Below are 23680 nucleotides of genomic sequence, written 5' to 3'. Positions count from 1 at the left end.
CAGGCAGAGGCCACCATCTATTTTGGGGTTTGGTGGGTCCTGTTCGAGTATAGCAGTTTCGACCACTACCCTTAATGCCACCTGGCTCTCCTGGACAGCGAACTGGATGGAGGAACAAATCGACTCACTAAGAATGTTTTCATGCGTGTAAGCTAGTTAGCTAAAAGTACTGCGTATAAGTTAATTATTTTTCGGATCTTGTTTGCTTATAGCTCAAGTCAAGTCTTACTCCGTTCGTTACAGCAGTGAAAATTTTATTTATAAGGTAAGTTTTCGCATGGTTTCCTCTGTTGAAAGCTGCCCTGGCAATTAACAAACGGTAAACGGTTCAGCGTGCACTATTGAGTCCTATAAATGAACAGTGTAAAACGCGCGTTTTTATTGGTGTAGCGGAGTTTGTCATTAAAGTATAGACGCAGGAATGCCGTCATTGAGTGGTGTTACCGGTGGACGTGATCAGAGTCTAGGGTCCAGCCAGAGTTCTCTGAATGGTCAACAAATCTTTGCAAACTGTTTTAGCGAGTTTGTGAAACTGTCTGATGAAAAATCCGACAGTGACCATTGCAAGGAGAAGTTAATACAGAAAAACATGAAGCTTTTCACTCCAAAAACTTCACAGATATTGCCTGATATTTCGCTCGCTCATTGAGAGCATCTTTAGATTCCACAGGTGTCCTTCCCATCAGTCCCGTTCGTGCCACGCATTCGACCCCAACAGACCCTTTGCAAGTTCGATTTTCCTTTCATTTCCAAGCTCCTCGCTCGTGCTTACCACACTGCGCTCGAGACAGAAGAACCAATATAGGAGTCAGATCAGAACAGGCCATCCAACAGCTCTTTTTTTGCTGGTTATGGTGATCGTGTAACAGATTCAAGTGAACGCCCCTTTATAAGTGAATGTTACAAACTTAGTCGCTGACTCGTCGTTTTCATTTCAGACCAGGAAGTGTGGAAGTTACTGCCGCTTTAACAATAAGGAAAAATGATGACATACCGAAAGTTACACAAACGCTAGCTGCTCTGAACCGATCAGGAATATTGGGAAGTAAAACTTGGATTGCATCTTACTGGGGCTCTGAAGGTAAATACGTCAACATACAAAGATGCCTTTTTGTTCCGAAGAAAACGCTGGGAGAATTTGGAGTTAATCTCGATTAGATTTCAAATCTATTTAGAATTAGATTTGAGATAACAAAGTAAGACATAAAAGTCTCTCACAGATTGACTGACTGATCGGTAAACCGAACGATTGGTTGGTAGGATGAGTTATGTAAGCCTGTAAACAGGCTCCCAAGTGGGGTATAGGACGAAAAGGAAAATCGGCGAGCTCGACTTTTGTCTTCGCCCTATACCCCACTTGCGAGCCTGTTCACAGGCTAATTAATGTAAGTAGGCAGCCTGGTTGTAGGTCGGTTGCTGGTTAGTTGATAGGTATGTTGGTTGATTGACTGATTTATTTATTTACAATTCACGCCCTGATGTGTCTATTCGTTTATTCGTGTATTAACTCAAACAGTCGTCCCTTCCTTCCTTCCTTCCTTCCTTCCTTCCTTCCTTCCTTCCTTCCTTCCTTCCTTCCTTCCTTCCTTCCTTCCTTCCTTCCTTCCTTCCTTCCTTCCTTCCTTCCTTCCTTCCTTCCTTCCTTCCTTCCTTCCTTCCTTCCTTCCTTCCTTCCTTCCTTCCTTCCTTCCTTCCTTCCTTCCTTCCTTCCTTCCTTCCTTCCTTCCTTCCTTCCTTCCTTCCTTCCTTCCTTCCTTCCTTCCTTCCTTCCTTCCTTCCTTCCTTCCTTCCTTCCTTCCTTCCTTCCTTCCTTCCTTCCTTCCTTCCTTCCTTCCTTCCTTCCTTCCTTCCTTCCTTCCTTCCTTCCTTCCTTCCTTCCTTCCTTCCTTCCTTCCTTCATCCATTCATCCATCGTCTTTTATTTATTCATTCATTCATCTATGCATCGTTCGTTTTTTTTTCATTTATCAATTGTTCGTTTTTTTATTCATTCATTCATTCATTCATTCATTCATTCATTCATTCATTCATTCATTCATTCATTCACTCATCTATGCATTCGTTCGTTCGTTCGTTCATCTATCGATCCATCCGTCCGTCCGTTCGTTCGTCCGTTTGTTCATTCATTTCATTCATTGCTCTTTCATTCATTCATTCATTCATTCATTCATTCATTCATTCACTCACTCACTCACTCACTCACTCACTCACTCACTCACTCACCCACTCACTCACTCACTCATTCATTCATTCATTCATTTCATTCATTTCATTCATTTCATTCATTTCATTCATTTCATTCATTTTATTCATTTCATTCCTGTTATCAGATTCTTCCTGTTTACCACCTACTGTTGGTATCCAGAATCTGCCAGGACTGAGCGACCCACCACCCACTCTTGCCATTCTTCGCTCCAAAGATTTCATTGTACAAGCTAATGTCAAAAAATCAAGCTGCAACACCTCGAACACGCTGCTATTTGAGTGGTATTTGTACAAATATGGTGTGGATCCATCAAGCAAAATCGATATCAAATCGATCACTCTTCTGGATTCAAAAAACAGAGAATGGAACTTACAAAAACGCCAGCTTGATTACGGAAGATATTTTGTGAACTTCAGGGCTGCGTTTGCAAATAATCCTCGTATGACTGGAAGCTCTCTCGGATTCTTTAACATCACAAAATCTCCCCTAATAGCCGATATTTCAGGAGGCAACAAAGTTACACGTGGAAAAGGAAGTATTATCAAACTAGATGGGTCGCTTTCTAGAGATCCAGACGTGGATCCCGGTGACCTCTCTTCAATGCAGTTCATTTGGTTGTGCAAAAAGCGACGAGAGAGTTTCCCTAATGTGCCAGTAGCGTCGATTCCGGTTATTACCCCTTCGTCGGGTCCAGGAATGGGCGGTTGCTTTGGCACGGGTGTTGGAAAACTGGGTTCCAGTGACGCCAAAGTAGACTTGGGGACGAGTGCTATGGGCGTGGGTGAATTCTATGACGTCAAACTTATTGTTAAGAAAGATGACCGAGAAGACGAATTCTTGCAAGAAATTGAAATTGTCAGTGGAGATCCACCGCAAGTAGCCATTAGGTAGATAGAAACATGAAGTTTTTTTCTTGTGTCACCATGGCAATACGTCTTATTCAATTTAACAGTTTTGATTCAATTGAATTTGCGATTACTTATGCTTTTAATACAAAATGTTCGTACCCTACAACCAATCACAACAATCATATTTTCCTCACCAATTTGTTGCAAACCAACACAATTAACAACAATAATAAGTAGATTTATTTGCATGAACTTAAACGAACGCACCAGTAAGGATTGATGGTGATCTTTCACCAAGACTCAAAACATGATAAAAGGAACTTATCAATTTCAAATTTTTATATCAATTACTGCGGTTTATCAGGCCTTTAATAATTTAACAACCTTATTTTAGTGGTAAGTCTTAAGCACTGAACTGGTTGCAAGGTCTAACCAGAAAAAACTCGATACGTTCACCGCGTTTGCTAAGATTGCGAAAATGTGATTTAGTTGGCGTTGCCGTTGAAAACCATCATACCGTGTATTTCAGAACGCACAGAACTGAAGAACAAGCGACGAAGTCTGATTGGTATTTGTTTTGTTTTTTTTCTTTACTAAGTTGTCTCATCAACTGTGAAAAGACCGCGAGTGTATCAACACGAATCAGCTTGACAACCAAGTGCACTGGGCATGCGTGTGACGCAGCCAAATATCAATGGCAGCTCGTCTCACTTCATCCAAGTCACGGTGCTGAAATCAAAGAAGGCCTAACACGTGACATGACCGACACTGAGCTAAACCTTCCTGGTATAATCATCAAAGCGAATCAACTCAATGGAAGTTTTACTTATCGATTAAAAGTCACCGCGACACCAGGAATCGGACCCGCGGGAAATGCAGCTTATCAATTCAGAATGAACGCCCCACCCCACTCTGGACTGTGCACTGTGTCATCTGGAAATGGAAAGGCACTGAATACTAAGTTTGAGTTTAGATGCACTGGTTGGCAGGTGAGGAAGATTACCTTTCAAATGGCAAATCCAGACCTTCCTATAAGTTCCGCCACAAGTAGAGGAGTACTGTGTGTCACCAAATCTAGAACTGCTTGGAAACTATGCCCCACCCAACCCCTCTTTTTTTTTCTAACGGTTGGCTTTTTGCTTTAAGTTATAAGAGAACATCTATGGCGCAATGATGTGAGCGCTGTATTTAATGTGGGCACGGCTTAGGAAGTATCGTCTGAGTCTGACTAACATTTCTAACTTCATTTCTAACATTCATGCGATTCTAACTTCATGCCATCTAGAATCCGAGGACAAGTTTGTCAGCCGTAATCTCTCACGAAACAAACTCGATTTATTTGGTACATAGAAATCATCATTGGTCATTTCTTTCTTCAGGATACCGACATACCGCTGACATATCGATTTCACTACAAAACGGACAATGGTTTGTACACTGTAGTATCCTACGGGTCTGAAGATCGCGTGACTACAGTGCTTCCTTCGGGCCGTAAAGACAATAACTATGACATTGACTTCGAGATAACAGTCACGGATAGTTTGTCTGCAGCAACGACAATCCCCCTCAAAGTAAAGGTAAGGTAAAAACGTTAAGGTAGCTTAGAGTAAAAATTATGCATCACTGAGATATTTAACACTGCAGTGTACGTTGTAATGCTAAGTGAACCAACAACAACAACCTTTATTTTCCTTATGGTTAATAGAAAGATTGTTATAATTACATTCTTGTATAGTAAAATTTTGTTTAATTCATTTTGAATAATTTTGAGGTAGCGATTGAGGATGGAGGCCAAGTTGACCATCCGATTTTTTAGTTAATCAGAAAATACGGATTTTTTAGTTGGCCTCCATATTACGTGATGATGTTTAGAAATTAATGGCAGGTGAGGAACCAAAATGAAGAGGAGACCACATGAGGTAAAGAAAAAATCTTCGACCTTGACGATCTTATCCGGAGGTCCAGACAGTGAAAGAAACAGTATGATTACTCGAGGCTTAGACTATCACAGCCATAACACCCGCTCCAAGGAAACTATTAGATCTATTAGATCAAATACGAAATGGGGACTACTCAGATCCTTTAATAGTGCATTGACAGTCGACTGGAATTCCCTTCCAGAAGACATGAGATGTTTACCTTTTGATGCTTTTAAAATTTCAATACTTAAAAATTTTAAATCTCAATAAGTTTTTTCTTAGTGTGACATTTCTTAGTTTATCCATTTTTAATATTTCGTCATTTTTATTATTTTTATTTTTTTATTTTTCTATGCAGTGCCCTATTGAAAACCACATTATGTGACATAGGCCACCTGTAAAAAGAACTTTTCTTATCTTATTCCCACCGTTGCTCTACCGACTGAGCTACGAGGCCAGACTGGAGCAAGTCGCGAGTGACTATGCATGGTGTTAATTGCAGCAATGTGAATATGAAGGGTACATTGAATGTTGTACTGCTAGCACTAAGGACACAACGATGGATCAGACAAGAAAAATGCTTATGCATGCAATTGTCCCTTTTTACCTTCTTCGAGGTTTCTTTCTCAAAACGTTAACTTCGTACCGGTGAACAGTGATCAGTTAATGTAAAATTGTCTGGGTGCATGCAAATATACTTTGTTTAATACGACACTGCTACCTACCAAGTTTAATCTTTGCTATCATCCTGTTCCATCGCACAACAGCTTTCTCCTTTTGTCTTCTTAAATTTCTTTTACAACTGATCTACGTATCAGTATGCCTGCGTCACTGACTGAAAAAAAATGCACATATCAAGTTGAATTTAATAATAATAATAATAATAATAATAATAATAATAATAATAATAATAATAATAATAATAATGGTTTATTAACAGATCCACTGGGTGGCTCTTCCCTGTTAAATTACAATAAGTACAATTACAAAATAAATTACAAAATAAATCAAATTAAATTAAATTAAGTTATTTACAAATTCTACAGCAGAAACAGGTGATATGTTGTTGCATCCGTTGTAAGTAGACTTTCTTCAATAGTTATCAAATCTGACAGTGTAATGTAGCTTCATCGTATTTATACACTCAGGTTCAGCCTGCGCCGTCTAATGATGATCTCAGCAAATTGGTTGTGGGCAACAGCAGTGAATTCAATCAGCTTGTCCAATCAGGAAACGTTAAGGTTGCTACACAGCTTGCAAACGCTGTGCTACAAACTGTTGAACAGTCAGATACAACTGCAACCAAGGAAAAGATCGAGGTAGGTGGCATGTGATATAACGGAGGAGGGGGTGGGTGTCTGCCGGCAGGGTATTAGGCAATTGTTCAATCATGACGTAATTCCCACCTCTTGTGACACACTTACTCAGAGAGGACCAAAAACAACCCCCAACAGAATTGGGTTATAATCTTAATTCAAGTGAAACATGTAAGAAATCGTTTAAAGCTGTTTACTGAGACCTCGGAAACGGCATCGAGAGAAGGTTAACAGTCTTGAGAAAGTGCCAGAGAAAACTTGACGCCTATAATTCAGCGTTCTTTAAAATTCCCATCTTTACGATTGTATATAATATACCTATCTTAATTTCCTAGTCAAGGATTCTAACTCAAAAATGACATCCTAAATACCATTTTAAAAGCGCAGCTGTTTCAACTAGTTGTTACATAACTTAAGTTTTCGCGTTAAAATGACCAACACTCTTTACCAAGATTCTAAAAATCCATATAGGTATTTCAATTAACGTTGTTTGAAAGCCTATGCGACAAGGCCGCAAGGTTATAAGGGCAATTCATGAATAAATTTGCCAAACTCAGCTGTAGTATTATTTCCCATCCTATAGCACCGAGAACCGTGAAATCACGACCTACATACAAGCTATTTACATCAACTTATACCACCATTTGGACTGGCTCGTGTCTTTAAATCTGATGACGATAATTAAAATTACTGTAACCCTATACATCAATTTTTCTCTTCTTTTACAGATTAAATCTTCCATCGTTAAAGAGGTGTCCGCTGTAAAAGCAGGCAATTTGCAGTCATTGACACAAGTAACATCAGTAATTGCACGAGCTACCCTGGAACCTAGTCAAGTGACCTTCGACACACAGGTATGAATAATCACGTTCTGTACACGTGTTGACGTGAGTGAGATTTGCTTTGGACACATTGAATCTCTGTCAAATGGTGGCTATTTTGTAAAGCCCACGTTCAAACCCGCTAGCCATTGCGAGCGTTTTTCATTTTTGGCCAATACGACGCGTTTCGGCATCAAACAGATAAGGAAACACAATTTTCCCGGGAATAAACCCAAACCGTGGTTCGGTTGACCATGAATGAAGCCCACGACGTATGATGCACGATTTTCGATTACTTAAACCGGATAGCTAATAATTGTTCCACAAGGGAGCGTTTGATATGAAATGCCTAGATTTATCCCATATCCAACAAGCGCGAGTGGAATAACTGTATCATTAAAATAATTCTAGATCTTGCCGACCTCATTTTGCAATAAACGACCAGAAGATGATTTAATGGCTCCTATTTCTCTGGCATGGTGAAATGGCTGATATACCAAGGCCGCTAAGCCAATCAAACTCCAGAATTGTAATATCCATTGATCCAATTTTAATAATATTTGCTATTTACTTCCTTGCATTTCCCTAGATTTCGCGTGCAAGGTTTTTCGCCTAATTATCAGAAAAATAAAGTAACTAACTGGGGCTGGCTGTTCGCTAGTTTGGTATATACTAAAACAGGTTGCGGACGCATTTTTGCTCATTTTTTGCATTTCATATCAGAATCTTGCTCTGCAAACTCTCACATCTTTGACGTCACTGTTACGAAACAAGACGAAAGAAGATTACGCTTCGGAATCAGACTTGGTTGAACAAGGAGGAGAAAACCTGGTGCTGAGTCTTGGCAATCTTCTCAACTCTGCTGCGCAGAAAGCGAGTGTGATTAGAAATACAGAGGAGTCAGCGGCCGTTCGTTCGGAGGTAACTATGCCATGTAGTATAGCATAAGATGCATCACTCAGAGTAGATACCACTCGTCTTCTTAATAATCTCTGTAAATTAATTTGTGTCGAATTGTGGGACGTAAATATTGCGTCATGATTTCGAAATGACGGCCATCTCGATTCCGCATCTTGTATTTGCGATGTACGGAAGGTCATAGAGTCAAAAAAGGCAAGACCTAGGGACGAGGTGCACTAGACATGGGGTGGAAAATGTCAGTCTAGAAATTAGAATAATGATTTTCAATACACAGAAAGTCATGTAGTTGATAGTCGTGCTCGATTTTTCGGGCATTTTCCGGCTTTTTTTTTTTTTTTTTTGAATCCGAACTGTTTTCTACACACCGAGCCCCACACTTTCAAATATCTTTCTGCTTGTTTATGTTACAGAGCGAGAAAACCTCTAAAGACACCGAGAGACTAATTAATGATGTCGGAACAACACTGCTGTCGAGAATGGTAGTCGATCAGGAACCTCACCGACTCCAAACAAAGTCCCTGGATATGGTGCTTAACAGACTCAGTCCAAACTCTCTGGAGAATAAAACGGACTTCGAAGAAAACGACGAGGGATTCAAACTTCCATTTAACGCCATCACTGATGAAAAAGCCAAGGATGCCCAGTTCGTTGATTCTGTGGTAAGCTCCGTGTATTGTCAATATTTCACGGTTAATCATTAAAGATCATCACAGGATAACAGGCCGTCATGGTCTGTGTGTCCAATCAGAAGTTTGGTTTTTTGATGTACCACCGCAGAGCGTTCTTGAAAGCTACTGTTTGATTGTTGTTTTGTTTTTATCGTGTCAAATTGGCTAAAATTTACATTTCCTGAGATCTGTAATTCCTTTATTATTGGTGTAATGTTATTCCGTGGGCCACGATTTAGAAGCTCGACACTTGCCTCATGTTGAGTGATTGGTGTAGGATTATAACAGTTTCCACTGCTCGAACCTGTTAGTGGATTAACTCGGAGAAATTTACGTTCAGGCGATTTTGTGTATAATGATAGCCTAGGCATTTGGACTTTTAATCATTCCATTCTAGTTTTTATAAGGGCTGTTTATCAGGTTACATTCAAGGACCCTAGTCAGCCTCCGCCATTTTCGATGCCATCGAAATTATTGATATTGCATGGTGAGGCGAAATCTTATTGCTTAACTGTAAGTTGTGTTCCTGAAAGTATGTTTCATTGTCTTTTGTAGTTTCACAGTGATTTCGTTCATTTCGACAAGCTCCGAATAAGATATAATAGCCAAACTCTCACATATAAACAAAAACAAAGGTGTGGCTGACTAGGGCCCTTTAAGGACAATACAAGAAATAAATCAGTATTTACTATTCTAGATTTGATGACACCTTTATTTTCGGAAATGGCCGCCTTTCGAATTTTATCGCTTCAGTAGGCGGGAGCAATAAAAGAGGCCACTGAATTCACAGGGTGCTAGCGCCTTTGTGAGTGCAACTGGCGCAGTAGCTACATGACCTATTGTGAACACGCAATAATGTGACCTGATATACCGCATAACAGTTGCTCATTTTCCCTTCAGATGACGGTGAGCAATTTCAACCCGTTCACTTGGGACAACAGTTCAACTTTAGTTAAATCTCATGTCCTGAGCTTGGTCCTCAAAGATCACAATGGAGAAACTTTGACAGTGAAAGACAGCACAGAAAATGTGGAATTGAAGATTCCACGAAACCCTACGCCAAAGCCAGCGTCTTCAGACTCGTACTTTGTGAAGCCCAGCAGTAAAGGAAAGATGCAGTACCATAAGATTGACTTACCACAAGCTGAAGGAAGCGCTGTGAGACTAAGGGTGAGTATCGTGGTTTTACGACTACAAATTCCAGCAATAATAAAAGACATGGTTAAAAGGTCTACGTAGTGGTGGCGAATTGAACCAAAAAACAAAACTAATGTATTTTCTCATACAATCATACTGAGAACTAAGAAACATTTCGACAAAATTGAAGCCTAAAAAGGGCCGATAAAATAAATGTTTATAACACAAGTTACGAATTCTGTTTGCAAAAAGGTCGCAATTTTGGCATTTCGTATGTCTTTCTCAGACTTCTGTTTTTACACTTGAAACAGGCATGCTTCTGTGTAGAAAAATGTGGCAGTAGACCAAAACCTAAGACAAGTGTGATTTCGGTACAAATGACTTTATCTGTGTTTGTCATTGCAGTCAGGCTGGGGATGACTGCGAATTCATATCAGTTGTTTAGATTGATTCGCTTCGCTGTTTTGTACTTAATGGGTAACGCTCACGATCGGTTTCTATTTTACTGAGACTGAGATTCAAAAAAATAATAATTGCGAATAAGTAAGAGTACCATACAAACTACAAATGCATTTTGACAGCCTCCGTTTATTGCAGATCAAGCCAGCAGAGACCGCGGTGCAGTTCAATCTATATGTGCGTCATGGACAGCGGCCAACTGTCACAGAATATGACACAAAGACAAAAATCCCGGATAAATCGTGTTCCTTGAGTTCTCGGGGAAATTGTGACGAGCAAGCATACGACTTCCTCCTAGTTCATGAGGTGTTAAGAAAACCAGGGCCTTACTATATTGGTATCCTTTATGATAAAGAAGCCCAACGTACCAAAAGACGCAAGAGGCGGGCTTGTTCAAGAAAGGGTCGGCAAAAACGGTCATGTGTGGAGATCAAGGATCCTCCAAGACCGGAGAATATTACCGTGAAACCCGTTTATGACCCTAAAACAGACGTGAATTATTCCATGAGTATAATTGAGGAAGAATGTTTGTTTTGGGACAGTAAAGAAGAGCGGTGGTTATCAAGAGGCTGTAAGGTGAGCTAAATATAGAAAGAAGACCTGAGGTTTTCGCACTATGCACACGAGCAAATCATTAACGAAATCTTTACCTCTGATAAGCGCTTATCTCGCACTTTCTGACCTGAGTTCTATCGCTCGAATTTCATATTCAGTGCAAATGCATGAGCTCGTTAATGCCTTTGGTTCTCGCCTTTTTTGGGGATTCTTTGTTTTTCTGACATCACAAAACTGAAAAGGTAACGTGGGTTTTGATCAGTGATCACAGGGGAAGGGAGAAGGACGCGAGCACAAAGCGCAACCAAGGCACTTGGTGGAAAGATAACGGATACCACATAGCCAATGACCAGTTCTTAGCACTAATTACTGAGTTTTCTCTCATCAACTTTCTTCCCGTTTCCCATCATCCTGCCACGCCACCTGCACTCCATTCAGACCATTCAGCGCCCCCATCCACGTTTTCAGATTCTATCAAGCAGACTATTCCAGTCTGGTGTTTGTCAAACCAGTGAATAGTGCTTTCAGCGCTTTCTGCTATGCTGATCAAACTGCGGACAATATTGACTATTACCCTCCCGGCATTGCTCAGGATTTTGCGCGCACACTTTTGTTCATTTTTCAGAGTAGCGAGCAACTAAATAAGATCAAATAATAAGAGCCCTGCTAAAATTAGGCCCGATGCATGCACTGGTTTGGAATATACTTAACAACCGAATAGTGGTAGATGTTACTTCCAGTTCAGTTAATAATGTTTATAACTAAATACTCCTGAGAGAAACATAGTTCATTTAACAGCTACTTGCCTTTACAGGTCGGAGCGAGATCCACTCCTACTACGCTGCACTGCCTGTGTAACCACCTGACCTCATTTGGCGGAGGAGTCCTGGTGATGCCAAACACGCTTGATTTTGACGTCGTCTTCAATGAGCTGACACGGCTTCACGAGACTGGAAATATTGGTGTCCTCAGTGCTATAATTACTGTGCTGTTGTTGTATTTACTTGTGGTGGTATTTGCAAGAAGAGCTGATAAAAGAGATAAAGCTAAGGTAAAAATTGATTCCCTTTGTTATCATTGGCAGTTATTCAATATCACCAGTGCGCGGGTTCAAAATGGTGGGAAGTGCCACGTATGCGTAGTTCCCGCCATAATTTAGCAGTCACCTTGTGAATTCGTAATATGCCCAAATATACCTGGCGAGGTCAAAAAATAAAAGTCAAATATATGAAATTCATATAATTGAACTTCGGATGACAGGATTAATTTATTTACGCTCGCTACTTTTATATCGATACAAATTTCAAGGTGCGGTAAGTCGGAAGTGACGCATTCTTTTAAGATCCTGGCCTCTGTGAAAACTCACAAAATTGAGCACAGTGCCAGTTAAACCATAGAGTGTTTCTGTCTCGGGACTATCGGCTGATAGTTGCCCCGCGCAAATTTGATGAACATCAGAATTTCCAAGGGTAATTATAACTACCAGACAATCTCGTGAAAAAACACTCTATTGAGAATGATGTATTATTCTAGAAAGTGACACAGGCAAACTCGGAAAAAGAAATTCCGAGTGCTCCTATCAGGAGTCGAATCTAAGACCTTCCGATTACCAGTTCGGATACTCTACCACTGAGCTACAGGAGACTCGTGGGAGCTAAGGCCATTAAACTAGGTTCATGGGACAAACATCCTGCATACTGCTAGGATTGGAATGTCAATGGAGGGCATATTCGCAATGAAAGGAAATGCGACTCCTGACAGGAGCACTCGGAATTTCGTTTTCCGAGGTTGCCTGCGTCACTACTGAATAACACATCATTCTCATTTGTTCACCAGGCTTAAAATATTACATAACATTTCCTTTCAAGCACTCTATTGTTTTTATTGTTCACCACTAAATTTTCTTCCGGACAAAAGTCACTGGGGCTGGCATTTCTAATTTACAGCCCATCTATTTGACTTGTAAGGCGAACATTAAAATGGAAAAGATCAATAAACAGCGTACAAGAACATATACAACGAAAGCAACATTTTCAGTTGATGAATAAGAAGAATAAATGGGTTTTTTTTCGCGGACGAGTACTATACATCTGAGCATTTTCGCCGGTTGGATACGCTGATAGTGTTTCACCAATGACGAACACTGACTATCACATCACGTGATCAATATGAACCAATCAGTCTCGGAGTAAATTTAGTGGTGGTACTTTAACTAATGATAGTGCTTCTTGTTGGATGAAACAAATTAACAAAAATGTTGAACCATTTAGAGGCAATAAACCTACTTTGAGGACTTTTCGCATGCAGACGAAGTAACAGCGCAAACTTTGTATTGTTTACTCGAGCTCTCCCTTTTCATTCGAATTCTTAATGAACGGAAAGACTTAATCTTCCTATGTATTTCGTTTCTTCAGACTGGCCCAGCTTTGCATTTAAACTCATCTCTCGAAGACAACTTTCAGTACGAGCTGACTATTGCAACTGGCGTATGGAAGGATTCTGGGACGGATGCCAATGTTGCCGTTGTCATTCATGGAAGCGAGGCAGTAAGCCATCCCATAATAATAAGCAACAACATGTTCAAGTCAAGAACAGTTTTGGCGCGTGGCAACGAAGACGTGTTCGTGATTCACTTGCCAGCCTCTCTAGGCGAAGTTCAATACATCCATGTGTGGCACGATAACTCTGGAAAGCATCCTTCTTGGTTTCTCAACCATTTGATTATCAAAAATCTTCAAACAGGAAAACAGTGGACCTTCCTTGGTAACAGTTGGTTTGCTTTGGAAAAGGGTGACGGATTAATCAAAAGAGTTCTAACTCCGATTTCTCCATCAGAAAAGAAAACTTTCAAGTATTCGTTAAATTCGCGAGGTTCTAAGAGTTTTACCGAAGGACACTTGTGGTTATCTGTAGTTACCAAGCCTCCAAAGAGTAAATTCACGCGCGTTCAAAGAGCCACGTGTTGCTTGTGCCTTCTGATGTCCGCCATGTTGGCTAACGCAATGTTTTATCGGACTGACAAGGTAGCCGACCCCACAATACAGATTGGTCCGTTGAAGTTTAGTTGGCGACAGATCATAGTTGGATTAGAGAGCGCTTTGATAGTAACTCCAATAAACTTACTGATCATGGCATTTTTCAAAAACAGCGCAGAAAAGTATCTAAACAAAGTGCAGGCATTCAAAACGAAAAGTATGCGAGTATCTACGCGAAAGCGGAAGTATTCAGTTTTGAGCAACACAGGCGAGAAAACACAAGCAGACGCTACATCTAACGAAAAGACAACGTTTTGGACGAGGATGTTAGAGCGTGTGCGCGCCATTGGTAGAAAGGACTTAACGTTGCCGTACTATTTTATATACATCGCTTGGTTTCTGAGCTTTGTCACTGTAGCTTTATCTTCGACGTTTACCTTCTTCTTTAGCTTGCAGTGGGGAAAGGATATCTCCAATCAATGGCTATCTTCCATGCTCGTATCTTTAACGGAAGACTTATTTGTTTTACAACCCATCAAAATAGTTTTGATCATGGTTATAACTGCATGTCTCTTTGCTGATAAACAGGAGTCTAAAGTAGAAAGTCCTCCAATATCAGATCATCAATTATCCGTTGACACTGTACAGGTTGACAGTTCGCAGAGTGTCAAGATCGATGTTCCTAACGACGATGAGCTTAAGCTTGCCAGGGAGTACCAAGTAAAAGAGGCAAAAATGTTTTCGTTTGGTAGAGAATTGTTTGGTTATCTGCTGTTCTTATCCTTACTGACAATCGTGTGTTACGGCAATAGAAGTTATCATGGATATCTAATCACAAAGAACCTTAAAAACACCTTCAGTAACTTTTCACTGGTAAGTATCTTTAGAATGAAACCAATTATGTACAAATGCTGCCCCAGGACAAGGCGGAAATTGGTCTCTCCTCGCAGAGTTTCTCGATTTTTGTACTTAAAAAAACCCAGGGCCCAACAGCCAGGACGAATAAGCCACCGCTCAATAAAAGTTGTAGTCCCTAAGGATTGAGCCCTTTTCATTAGTTTGCAAAAGAAAAAGGATTATTTTGGTTTTGGTTGAAAGGGGTATGAAAAATCAGAAGTTTTCTTCTGGATTGGGGTATGAGCTCTTCATGGAGACGCTGTAGTCGTCGAATGGCTGCATCTTCGATCGCAGTCGGACATTTTCGGTGGGAAGAACAGAAGGACGACAGCTCGAGCGGCCTCACCAAGTGTCTGCTTTTTCTCAAACAAGAAACTTTTGAAAGATTAGAGTCCCATCCATGGTGGAATCAATAGCCCTTGCTACTTTCAGTTATGCTACAGAAACCTGGTTAACTTCCGGTCACAGGCGCCACTCAGGCCCTTAAGCTGTGTGTTGACAGGTTAGAGCTCTGGGTCTCGCAACGTGCCACAAAATTCGAATATTTTTTTAGATGATTTTTTTGTTGCTAATATTGTTAATATTGTTTTTGTTGCTAATATTGCATTTCGAGAAAGATACTTGCTACTAGCCTACAATAGTCTCGAAACATTTGCCATACGTTCCCCCATTTTATGACATCACTAACTGAAACTCAACTGTCTCACAGCCCAGGCCCTTAGGTGCACTTAGTGCTCGCCCAAGAGGTGAAGAAGACGCCTGGGAACTAGCTAAAAATTATATAACTAATTGTGACTCCTGTCTAGGCCAAAGACCCAAGGTATTACTGGAAGTGGCTTGGAGGGCAGTTTGTAGGCGGAGTATACGCCAACGAGTGGTACAATGGCGAGAAAGCCAAAAAACAAGAATATATCAACAACAAGAAGTCTATTCTCCTTGGAATGCCGCGCCTGAGACAGTTACGGATACAGAAAGGTAATTTTAACAGTTTCATGGACTTTAAGTAATGTTTTAAAACTCTTCACTTATAGAACTGACAAGACACTCAAAATCATAGGAATTTAGAATTCTAAACGCTCGAGTTTCAACCCCATTCCTAGGGTTGTCCCCAAGTAAGTCCATCCCATATTACTGAGGAATTAAACAGTAATTGCCTAAAACAAGTACGCCATTCATTTAATAAATGACGCATATCCCGGCGTGCGTAAACAAACTGATCATACAATTGACTTGCACTTACTCGCACGTTCCTTTTCAGATTCTTGTGCCGTTCCTCAGGAGGTTGGAGATATGATACAACATTGCAACGACTTCTACAGTTTCGACAAAGAGGACAAAAGCCCCTTTAATTTGCCTGGCTGGAGGCCTTTCAGTGGCTCTATAGATTGGGCAAACTTTACAGACCTCTGCCCGGCTCCGTGGAATTATGTGTCACAGGAGGAACTCCAGAATTCACCAAGCTGGGGATTCCTAGATGTTTATGATGGAGGGGGTTATGTCGCTGATTTAGGATACAGCATCGCTACTGCGACTCCAGTGATTTCTAACTTGCATAAATACGGATGGATCGACCGTCAAACTCGAGCCGTGTTGCTCGAATTCGTCATTTATAATGCAAATACAGGTTATCTCAGCATTTCAACCTTCATGAACGAAATACTCCCGACTGGCTACGGCAATGCTTTTGCAAAAATCGATACATTCCCGCTGACGAGCACAGAAACCGGCTTTTACCAGTTTTACCTGATATGCCAGCTTCTGTTTATCATCATAGTGATCTTGTTTGTTCTTCGAGAGATGTATAAAATCTACAAAATGAGGTGCGGCTATTTTCGAAATCTGTGGAATTGGGTCGAAATCCTACAGATTATTTTCTCTTTTTTAGTCGTGATTTTCTTTGTCATCAAGTCAAAGCTCGTTCTCAAAAGTGCTTTAAAGGTGAAAGAAAACCCTTACGTTCCAGTTAGTTTTGGAGATGCAGTCTATTGGAATGACGCGGAAAATGGCGTGTTAGCGGTCGCCATTTTCATTGTAACTGTAAAGCTTTTACGCATGATTCGCTTTAATCCTCACATCAGCATTCTTATGTCATCTTTCCGCGAATCCAGAAGCTTACTACTCTCCTACTCCGTCATCTTTATTATCATTTTCCTCGCATATGCTCCACTTGGAATGCTCGCACTGGGCAATGATATGCAACGTTATTCTTCGTTCCAAAACGCCTTGTTCTCCTTGTTTCTCATGTGTCTTGGCGGCAAGATGGGAATAAGTGACCTGTTGCGAGTAAACCGCATCCTTGGCCCGCTGTTTGGATTTTCCTTTCTTTTACTGAACGCGTTCATTTTCGTCAACTTCTTTGTCGCGATATTGAATGATTCATACGAAGAAGTCAAAGATAACACAGACAAGCAGTCAAAAGAATTTGAAATGGCGGATTTTATTCTCGAGAGGCTGAGCGAACTTTTGGGGTTCAGAAAACGTCAGCACGAGAGTACAAATGATGGTGATGAATCGGAGGGGAAAAGTACTCTTGATTCAATTAACGATAATGTTGAAAATGATCCTGGACCAAGTATGTCGTTTTCAACGATAGCGTTTCAATCTCATCACCTTCGTCGTAGGGTCAGGAAAATCCAGCTGAGAAATTCGAGAATGTTGCGGAAAAATGCAAGGAACGAGAATAACTTACAGAGTGTCAAGATTAAAGAGGCCAAGCATGCTGTTGAACAATCAACGGCCAAAAGAAGAAGACCACAGCTGAAGATAGTAGTTTCAGGCATCATGGCTTTAGATGGCTTGCATCAAGAAAATGCTTTAAAGAGACTGTATTTATTGACAAGTAAAGTATCTAGAGACGATGTGAGAGAAGACATAGAGCTTTTGTCTTTAATCCGGCTCTTGCGTACGTTTTACAGCGAAGACACAGAATCAACAAGCTACGAAGCTATGATGGACGATATCGAAATGTCTTCTGTAGTTACAGCTTCTTCCTTAACATGCGCAGACGACACGAGATCTAGAAGCAGCACATCCGGGGATTATTCAGACGATGACACATTAGAGTTACTTAGAAGCCGCGCCGCTTACCTTGGATTACCGCAGCACTTGAGAGGGAAACAACTACAGGATCAGCTCCGCTCTGCTTCAGCAGACAAAAACAATCGGCCAGCGAAAAGGAAAGCCTCTGGTTCCACTATTTTCAAGTACTATTCATTTGTATAAGCGATAGACATAGATAGCTGTTAAATTTTTTGGGTGAAAATCAAATTCCATAGGTAACAGTTCAATTCTTCTCTATAACTTTGCCCTCGATCCCTCCGTCTAGTTACGAGCTAGAAAAAATTTTAGTTTTTGCTATATCAGTCTTTATTCTTCAGCAAATAAAAGTGTACAGCGCGTTTGGCTGTTTTTTTTTTTTTTTTTTTTCATTAACGGAGTCCAAAAGGAGATTCTTGTTTTGATCGCATCAAGTTTTCACTCCCAATTGTACTTTATCCAAAGCACCATTCTGAGGTAATGCCATTGTGGAAAATTTCATGTTATTGATTGAATATCTCAGCCAAAGCGCCCCCTTAAGGTATGCATACTGTAAAAGGCATAAACCTTCCTACGAAAGCTTTCCTAATAACTATCTTACCCCCTTCACACCTTCCAAAGAAGATAACGTTAAATGCATTCCTGAATAGCAAAACAAGAAGTCACCTACCTTATTATCGTTTATTAAAGTTATCAATTCCATGTGAACGTTTTATGGACCTCAAGCTAACATCAAGCCACTCTGTGATTAACGAGGCCTCGCCGCCAGACCTTACCTATTTAGTAAAAAAATACAATTTAGTAAGCAATACTGTTACAATTTATATGGCCAAGAAAATAAAGCTTATTGTTGTTACTGCTTTTGTTGTTATTAACTCTTATAATTGGGGTCTACTTAATTTCGAGCTTGCCAAGGGTAGTGAAGCGCTCTTTTTTATAAGAATTTTTATAAGAACAGTGAGCCTAAAATTGACCCAGATTTTAAGAACATGCTGGGAGCGAACCCAAGCTGGGACTAAGAGATAGAGCATTTTCATTCAGTTTTGCATCCGTTTTTGCATCCAGCTGAAAGCAAGTAGTAACAAAATGTACGTGTGTCAAAGGAACGTGATATCAGTAATGCAGTACACAATAGTCTTTTAGGTTTCCTGGTCACTCTCACATCGGTTTTCGGAAATTCAATACCACGTAACCTATAAGAACATGTTAAGAACGTTTCAGGCTAAAAACATGAAAATAATAAGAATCTTCAATTTAGGTTCAGCCTCGGCCGTTAAATTAGACGTTCTTATAAAACAGAGTGTACTGTATCTTTCTAAATAGGTCACTGAAGTATTGTATTTTGGTCTTACTTTGGTGTTGCATTATTTTTGGTCTTTTTCTTTTGGTTTACTTTGTAAGTGCGGAACGGAACAAAAACGCCTTGTTAGAAGTGTCGAAAATGCAGACGCTTACAAGTGAAATTGGTGTATGTGGGACTGAAGTGTTCTGAAGCAAAATTAGATAGATTACTGGGAGAAAAAAAAAATTATCCAGGGAGCCCACTCGCCTTGGCGGTTTTCAGTGGGGCCCTGCAAATTAGAAATAAAATCAAAAATAAAATTACCTAAAAAACGATTTCACAAGATCAATCGAATTTAAAAATAGCTAAACAATCATCATTCACAAACTTTTAAGCTTTGCCTTAAAAAGGGACAATGATTTGATGTTTTTAATGTCATTGTCTAAGTTGTTCCAGTCCTTAGAGGCTTGATGAATAAAAGTTTGCTTGCCCCAATTGGTACGCACGCAAGGAAGGTGTAACTCATTACTTCTACGAGTTAGATAAGAATGAAAACTACTATTGCGTCTGACGTCAAATTTAAAATCAAATTCCCCCAACAGATATTTTTGCATCATAATACAGCGATGGAAGTGTCGTCTCTTTAAGAGGGGCTTTAGGTCCAGACGATCTAGTGCCTCGGTTGATGAACTTTTTGGTGGTAAATTAAGCAGGACCTTGGCTGCCTTGTTTTGAAGAACTTGCAGCTGACCCATAAGCGGGTCAATCAATCAATCAATCAATCAATCACAGTGCTGCCAAACTGATCTTAAAACTACCAAAAAAGATGATTCTTGTTAGATTCCATCCTCATGGAAATCTTTGTATTATTTCTACAAAAAGAAGCCGCTTTGACTGAGACGCAAAGCTTAGCTACGAGTACTCCAGTGCCCAGAAAAGGTTCCAGGCATTATTGAGAAAGGCCCTTATCTAAATATGAGAAATGAGAAATATGAGAGACAGCCTTAACTTGAAATTAACGAGAACTTAGGTCATCACTGGGTAGCTTGGAACACTCTACCGCAATCTATTAAGAACACATAAGTTTTAAAAATAAATTTCGACTTATTCAGGAAATATTGAAATATATATCTTTTAATCAATCTGCTTTTGTTCGTTTGTTTTTTTTAACAAAGATCTTGACAATTGAAAATACTTTTTACTAATAGCTTTTATCCATAATATAATGTACTTCAAATGTATTTAGACTATTATTGTAATTTCGGTTTAGTAAATATAATTTAGTAGTTATAATTTAAATAATAGCAGGTCCACATCAGCTTAATGCTGCCAGAACCTGCCTTGCTTATAAATTATGTATGCGTGTATTAATTCAGTATTTACTCAGTTAATTGAAGTATACAGACATGTAATATTTATTTGCCCAACCATCCAGAGAATATTAACGTAGTTGAGCCCCCGGGGCTAAATATCTACCAATTAAGAAAAAATATTTGGATGAAGGACAAAGTCTTGGCCTTTTAATAACAGCTTTTTGATATCAGATTTTTTATCTCCGCATCCTTTGCAGACCTTTGCAAAACGATGGCTCGAAGCAAAGATGGTAGCCGCTTTATGTTTCAAACGGAATGCAAATGAGAAAGTGTTGCTCTCTAACCAGAATGTTCAGTTTAGCATTTCTTTTTTTATGTTAAGCTTGTTTTTTTTCTCTTGACATTTAATATTGCTTGAGGCAAAGGGGTGCATTTTGACGCTCCAGTTTTAACTAGAAATGTTTAGAATGCAGCCATTTGTATGAAGCCTTCCAATATCCATCTTTTCTTCGTTTGCATTTAATTTTCCGTCTTACTGAACGTTACGTAAGTCGGACGTGTTATCCTTGCTCCTCCCGTTTTGCTAAACTGCACAGAAGCATCCACTTATAATTCCATGGTCTGCTCGGTTGGATAATTTAAGCTTTCAGCCTAAATTTCTCAAAGCTTGTCAAGCTGTTTTTACCGTGAAACCCAACCAGGGATTTTATTTAGAATTTTACGGTATGATTTATTTCAATAACTTTCTCTCAATCACACTTGCGTGTTAAAAGAAGCTATAAAACCAATGGGGTGTGTAATAGATATTCAGCAGTTTGCACCCCACATGTACGTCTATTTTTAACATTTCTACGGAATGAATATGTAAAACTCTAGGTGGTCTCGCTGAACTGAGCTGATCCCGTCATTTAAGATTGATCAGTTACCGATCATCTCGTTCTAAGCTTGTCACCAGTTTTAACCCCGTGCAAAGAAGAAGGAAAGGATCTCTATTATGATTGCGTTTTAAAGGTTAGTGTGTTCGCTTCTTAATTAGGTCAAATGGACTGTAAACAAGGGGTTGATGTTCCCACGGCATGGTTACCGTGTAGTGTACGGTCGTAATTTCTTTTAAGGCCGTATTTTGAATTCCACATTCATGGCCGCAGAAGATGAGTTTGAAGAGTCAGTGTGTACTAGGAAAGGGTGCAATTTAATGAATTTCTCCTTTACGGATTTTTTTTTTTTATTATTTCATCGGTAAATGACACTGAAATAGTGATCACATAGGGCTTATTTCAACATTGCTCCTGCAAATCGCTTGGCCGTTTTTATACTAGAACTAGAAACGCATAGTCCTCCTTGGACAAACTTGGGCATTTATGTTCAGTGCGTTTGGTTAGACGGGTAAAGACCAGTGCTTCTAAACGTAGTCAGTCGTTTAAGACTCACTAAAGCTTATAGTTCGTCTAGACGCATAATCCGTCTTGGGTCCGTCTTTACACTAATAAATGTTTGGACAACAGAGTTGATAAGGTAATTAATTTTGTCCATCGTAAAGAGATTCGAGTGCTGGCGTTTCGAACGTTAGCCCCTCGTCAGAGGAAACCGATTCGCTCTGACGTAGGGTTCAACGTCAGCACTCGAATCTCTCACGGTGGCCAATTTACTTTTAGCTATCAACTCTGTTGATAAACCAAACATTTGTTTGCACTCCACCGACACAGCACCACGGTTTCGTTAGAAACTAACCCCCTTATCCATTCCTCTTTACACTAGACGATATCTGAGACATATTTAACCAAGTTCGCCCAAGTAGATCTATGCGTTTCTAGTCTAATAACAGCCAATATCAAATTGTGGTTGAAAGCTTTGTCACGAGAGCAAACATCCCTCAGTTTAAATGTATTTGCTTATTCCGAAAGAAGGTTATTAACAATTAAATAACTGGCTTTAATTTTAAAACAGCTATGCGTAATTACAGACACCCCTCGGGTTATCTTTAGAAGAGACAAAACATGAACTGAATATATGCCATAGTAATTCTACAATACCGAGTGAACAGCGCAGAACTCGTATTGAAAGCGAAACGTTTGGAAAGAAAGAGCTACATGATAAAATCGAGCTTTACTGATGATTTCAATTGGATCTACCATGACAGTTATCTGGCATTTTCGAGTGGTCGTCTTAAGGCACAAAAACGCAGTGCTAATGATGTAGGTGGGTAACTCTTTTACACTGATTGTGACGTCAAAGCGGTTACCATGGTAACATTTCAGGTCCACAAAAACAACCCCTAAATTTGAGATTTTGCAGATTATTTGAAAAACTAAGTCGGTGATGCGTGATCTACCATTTTGACTGCTTTATTTATTTATTTTTTTTTCGAAATCTTGATACATTCTACAACTTTTGTGGTAGTATAAAAAACTCTATCCTGTAGAACGCTTGTTTTTCGAAACACCGTATTTCTTTTCAGTTACAGAAAATTCTACTGAATAAGCTTTCCTCAGTCCGAGCTTGTCTATTATAAAAGACTTAATGCAAAAAATCAAGGTAGGTCATCGCGCAAAATTTTCAGTTAAAAGGAAATGGTTCACGCAAGCTATGAGCATTTTCTTGTCTGTACCCCGTAAATATAACTGGTAAAGTGTGCTGGAAGCCCTCTGGCAAAGACGACATATGCTTGAAGGGGCGCTGTCACGGATATTTTACAGTATTTGTTAAAAAACGCACAAATATTTAACAAAAAAAAACCCTTTTCTCTCAAAAGACCAAATTGTTCTAAGAGCACCAGGAGGAAAATAACAAGGGACTTCTCCAAGGAAGCGGAACGAACTATAATCAGTTTTTAGTGATTTCTTAAAACCTTGAAAAACTTGGTGACTTTTTCAAGTTGCAATCCATTTCCATCCTGGTCATCCGCACTTAAACATAATTAATATCAGTTTCTGTGCACTAGAGGGGTTACTGCTAACGAAACGGAAGCATTACTTTAATAATAGTAAACAATAAGCAATGTTTCCAACGCGCTCTGCAAATCGACCGAGCGTCTGATGCTCTCCGGCCAAACAGCGTTATTCAGTAAGCGTGACTGTATTCATCCTTCCTTGATGCACTTCTACCTTTTCAGCAAACACACGCACCCCCAGTGGATGCCTATTTTTATTACTTTTTAGGGAGTCTCACTGCCCCTCCCCTCCCCACCAAACCCTCTCACAGGACGGTTTACGTAGGACCTCCACGTTCCGAAAAAAAGACGTCACAACGAGAAGACATCCTGATATCTCTGAGCAAGAACAACGTCGCAAACGGTGAAAATTTGGTGAAAAGAAGCTGACCAAGAAT

At 39.9% G+C, this 23680-nt stretch overlaps 1 protein-coding gene across 2 annotated transcripts in view; it reads left to right on the top strand.

Moving 5' to 3' along the window:
- The window catches only part of LOC146458493 (polycystin-1-like protein 2), a 32714-nt gene extending 14281 nt beyond the window's left edge, over positions 1–18433 (top strand). For both annotated transcript variants that reach the window (XM_085090640.1, XM_085090639.1), the window contains exons 5-19: positions 213–265; positions 939–1081; positions 2331–3093; positions 3653–4043; positions 4434–4631; positions 6122–6292; positions 7018–7143; positions 7834–8031; positions 8442–8690; positions 9600–9869; positions 10434–10871; positions 11665–11901; positions 13265–14698; positions 15529–15697; positions 15981–18433. In XM_085090640.1, the coding sequence (XP_084946766.1) occupies positions 213–265; positions 939–1081; positions 2331–3093; positions 3653–4043; positions 4434–4631; positions 6122–6292; positions 7018–7143; positions 7834–8031; positions 8442–8690; positions 9600–9869; positions 10434–10871; positions 11665–11901; positions 13265–14698; positions 15529–15697; positions 15981–17944 (6804 nt within the window). In that variant the 3' untranslated portion in view covers positions 17945–18433. The remainder of the gene's footprint in view (positions 1–212; positions 266–938; positions 1082–2330; positions 3094–3652; positions 4044–4433; positions 4632–6121; positions 6293–7017; positions 7144–7833; positions 8032–8441; positions 8691–9599; positions 9870–10433; positions 10872–11664; positions 11902–13264; positions 14699–15528; positions 15698–15980) is intronic.
- The last annotated feature ends 5247 nt before the right edge of the window (positions 18434–23680 follow it).

This window comes from Pavona decussata, unplaced genomic scaffold (assembly GCF_977016875.1).
Source record: "Pavona decussata unplaced genomic scaffold, jaPavDecu1.1 SCAFFOLD_233, whole genome shotgun sequence".
Taxonomy (NCBI): Eukaryota; Metazoa; Cnidaria; class Anthozoa; order Scleractinia; family Agariciidae; genus Pavona; species Pavona decussata.
Note: the sequence above shows the minus strand (reverse complement) of the source record. Positions and strands in the feature narration are given on the sequence as shown.